This window comes from Gavialis gangeticus, unplaced genomic scaffold (genome assembly GCF_001723915.1).
Source record: "Gavialis gangeticus isolate Ggan-Ray unplaced genomic scaffold, GavGan_comp1, whole genome shotgun sequence".
Taxonomy (NCBI): Eukaryota; Metazoa; Chordata; order Crocodylia; family Gavialidae; genus Gavialis; species Gavialis gangeticus.
In genome coordinates, this window is record NW_017729007.1 from 5,652,703 (window position 1) to 5,657,147 (window position 4,445).

Genomic DNA, 4,445 nt, shown 5'->3' on the forward strand with positions numbered 1-4,445 from the left:
ACTAGGTCCCTTCCGACCCTTAATCTATGAATCTATGATATCACAGTGCTTCATTCTGAAATGGTTCCAACTCTTAGATACAGATTTCATGACCAATTTGTTACCATGCTCATCAAACCCACAGCTTGCTAGAAAACATTTCCACTAGTTACTCCACATACTGCTAGGAAAGGTGATGGTACAACATGCTTAACACCCAGACCATCGTTTTCCTCATGGTTCCCACATAAGTCCCCCACTGCAGTAACTTGTACCTTCATAGATACAGAGGAGCAGCAGCAGCAGCTCTGGGAAAGCTCACTGCGCCTAAAGCAGAAAGAGAAGTAAACTTTTTTTTTTTAAGCAGAGAAAGGACATACAAAGCTTCCAGGCAACCAGTGTATACCTGCTGAGTAATTGCAGCAAGGCAAAGAAAGAGTGCAAGGGGTCTGCAAGAGAGGCAGCAAAGAATGAACTCCAGGCAACACCACCAACTGCTACCTATATTGGTTGTGCCTGGCTACAGGCAGAAACATGGTCTTACAGTAATACTATCTTGCAGAGATGCATTCTATAATCTGGCATTACCAAAATGGCTAGAAGCATTAAAAGAAGAGAAAAGGGTAGAAAGCTCTACATAATTGTAATGGTAAAGATTTGCTGGGCTGTACGAGTGATGGTTTCTAACACTGGGTGAATACAATCTCTCAGGTCTTCATTTCAGAATCTTAGTCTCCATCAGAAGCACAAACCAGAAGCTGACTCATCAAAACCCCTACCATCAATACAATTTTACCATCTGTTTGGTCTTTCACTTATCTCCTTGCTCCCATTGATTATCACGAACTGTGAGCCATTAGCTTTAGGAAAAAGGGAAATAAAACACATATCCGCATGCGTGTTCAAATGGGGTAGTGGCTGAAACATAATTCTGACTTTGCTTTGATCTTTCAATTTACCTTGCTGTTTCCTTCCTATGAATATCCTAAAAATAAAGAGAAGTAAAATATAAGAACTAAATCAAAATACTTTTATAGTTATATTAGAATGACTGTGCTTCCTCTGTCAAAAACATCATTACAGTGGAAAAGACACATTGCTGCCTGCAGTACACTTGCATAGAAAGACCAGATTGAGGGTATTAGTCTATGGACTAGTCTCCATAGGGAGAACAGGAAAAATAGTTGCTGGAACTGAGCTACACAAAATACTATTACTGCTCTGAGTGTCAGTGTTCCCGTTCCCATCCCCACATTGTTGTTTTAGTTTTTAACTCATAAAATGGGGAAAAAAATCCCACAACCCAAAATTCTACTGGGACTGTGCACTGAAAGAAATCACTAGATGATATATAGTTGCTTTGTGGATTATGTACAAAAGAATAGATGGAGAACTGCTGGACTAGACAGCCTAATAGGTTCCATCTAACATATGTCATCACTAACACAATTCCTAAATTTAATTAAAAATGTTTTTAAGCACAACAAAATTATTAGGATGGAAACCAGTTCAAGAGTTTAGTAACCAAAACCCATTCTTCTTTTCATTTTCCAGGGTTCTATTAACAAATTCATTCATGTTATTAGCAACATAAAATAAGGTGGGCAAATCCATGCCATGGCAGCAGAAGCAGTTCTACTTCATTGCTGTTGCAACAGCACCCAGATGCACAGACCCTGCAGTGCTGCCATAGTAGCAATAACTGGTATGGCTAGACTATGTTGTGGCAGCAGGTAAGACTCCCAGACCAGTCCCTGGAGCAAAAGGTAAAACTTCTCCTGCCCTGACCCTGCTCCTCACTCCCAGTCTCACACCTCCTCCTCCTGCTCATTATGCTTCTTGAAATGTTCCCATTTAGTTCAATGGAGTTACTCTTCTTGCAAATCTACCCTGCCTTCTGCCTGATTTAAGACTAACATCAAAAACTCTCTCACTTTAATGTATCTGACAGCAAAGCTGGCTACCTGCAAAATGCAGCAGCTAGAGAAAAGAAGAGGGATAGAAAAAAGCAGAAAATGTGGCTTTAGTGTTCTTGAGAGGTTCCTTACAGGATTTCAACAACAATTATTGATAGTTTCTATATTTCTAGAAAGGAGTTGATTTTCCAACATTTTACATTTCAAAACCACCAAAAAAACCCCTCACCATCTTCTGCTAGACATTGTATTACTTTGAGGTCTTTATACTACCTGTATGCACCAAGAAATTATTACCACCACACCTCCTTGTGGGTATGTGGAAGGAGGAAGGGGGAGACAGCGTTAAACAAGTAGTGAAAACTTGCAAGCTCTTTTCATTTAAATTTCTGTTTAGTGATAAATCATCCTTAAACAGTTTACCAACAGAATAAATAGAAAAAGAAGTTTTCATTATATAGTTGAGATTATAATCATTAGGCTTTTCCATCACCAAGGGTAAAACTAAGTGAGGACTATTAAACAGTGTAAATGTTTCAACTATAGGAACAATTTTGTGGAATAGTTTTAAGCCAATCTACTGTGTAAATTTAACAGTCAATAATTCTCAACTTTTCTCATTTTCCCCCATGCTGCTTTGGTCTAAATATATTCATTGCGTTTCAACATAAAATATGGAAGAGTCTCAAGCACCATCTAGTGTAGAGTATGATATGAAGGCCTGTAATTAGGGGGAGATCTGGAGTTGGTTTTCAGCCCCACTTCCAACTTGTTTAAAATCATATAGCAAGTACTTGAGAGGGGAAGAGAGAAACCAAAACCAACCCCCCACCCTGAATAATCATAACCAGTGTATAGTGACTTTGTGAACTTCATTAATTCATTAACAGGGAATTGCTTGAAGATTAACAGGTAGAAGGCCTCTAGTAGTGTTTACAAAAAGCCTGGCCACTCCTGAAATTATGGAACAGTTTAATCTGGTTTTGTGTAATAAAGTAACTCACACATTGTGTTAAATGGAGTGGTGTAAATAAAGAGCTTGTGAAGTGCTTGGCCTATATAATGAAGCATAACATGGCAAAAATGGGTAGAAAATTCATATGGAAAATTAGATAATAAGATGCCTTCTAATGAATTCATTTTTATTAGGCAATCTGATAATTTATAATAAAAAATACTTTGGACAAAGTATTAATACAATTACCATCATGCTCTACCTAATAATAATAATAATAATTAAAATTAAATAACACCTGATTCACCATCCTATCATTGTTAAGGCAAAGTTGGACAGGTAAATAAGTAATTCATTTACTGTGGTGTTAATAGATCTGCTCTTCTTTAAGAGACAATGGAATTAATTATACGATCTCTGTGATGATTTGGAAAAGTATAGTAGGGGTATAGATAGATAAAAGAATAGCAATTTAGATGACTAACATTTTATGAAGATACAACATTTATATTTGTAGTCGGTCATTTAATCACTTTAAGCCAAATCCTAGATCCTTGCTCAATGCAATTAAACAGGATTTGCTCCAATTCTTTTAATGATTTGGGGGGAATGATCCTTTCCCCATGAATAGAAAAGGAAAGCACCTGCTAATTCAGCTCAAGGGGGATATCAGCTACTAAACCCATCAAATTCTGATACAGAAGAGTTCTCATAATTGGATCAACACAATTGCATCCCCCTTCACTATGCTCTTAGTGCCACTAAGTCCTCAACTTCTCTTACCCTTGGCACCGTTAGAGAGAGGCAGTTATTAAAAACATACAGATAATAAGTTTTACAACAATCTTCCAAATCACTGCAGCAGCAGTGTTGTAAAATGCCTCAATACATTTTAGAATTAATATTGACTATTACGAGTTTACTTAAAAATGAAAAGAAGCCATTTAGGAACAGTCTTCTACAGTCAACATAGGTGCAAATTATTCTTGTGAGAGCTCTGCAGACAGTAGCTACCACCTAAAACCACATAATGCTGCTGGATTTAAGGTTTCTGCACTTGCTGAGGGGTACGGAGGCAATATTTGGTGTGTTGGGGAAAACCACTTTGAATACTACAGAACTGAGGGAGACCAATTACTTACTTGGCAGGCATTATAAATCAACTGGTGATCCAATTTTTTGATCCCTAGAATCTGTTGAAACATTTCATAAAGCTGTTCCTTGCTCAGAATAAGTTCCGATACAGCACTTAACGCCATTCTATTCGGCTGTTTGCAAAAGTCCTCTTCTCCCCTGTATATGGTATCGTATTTGGCTAGCCAAGAACTTAACACTGTCTCCTTGCTTAATCCATCAATCTCTGGCAAACTTCGGACCCTCTTTTCTATGTTTTTCTTAAAAACATCTCTAAAGTCATTTGCAGAGCATCCTCCACTGTGAACCATTCGGGCAACTCGGTCACTCTTGAGAAAAACCTTTTGAAACGAAACAAAAACAAAAAAAAGTTAGATGCACATATAAAAACTGACCAAACTAGTGTACTGGAGTTACATATGAGCATTGTGCAATTAAAAAAAAAAAGAGTGTCATAATAT

General features: G+C 37.4%; 1 protein-coding gene across 1 annotated transcript in view; it reads right to left on the reverse strand.

Moving 5' to 3' along the window:
* CADPS2 (calcium dependent secretion activator 2) overlaps nt 1-4,445 on the reverse strand; it is a 794,189-nt gene that overhangs the window by 511,928 nt on the left and 277,816 nt on the right. The window contains exon 3 of the mRNA XM_019509247.1: nt 3,993-4,325. Within this exon, the coding sequence (XP_019364792.1) occupies nt 3,993-4,325 (333 nt within the window). The remainder of the gene's footprint in view (nt 1-3,992; nt 4,326-4,445) is intronic.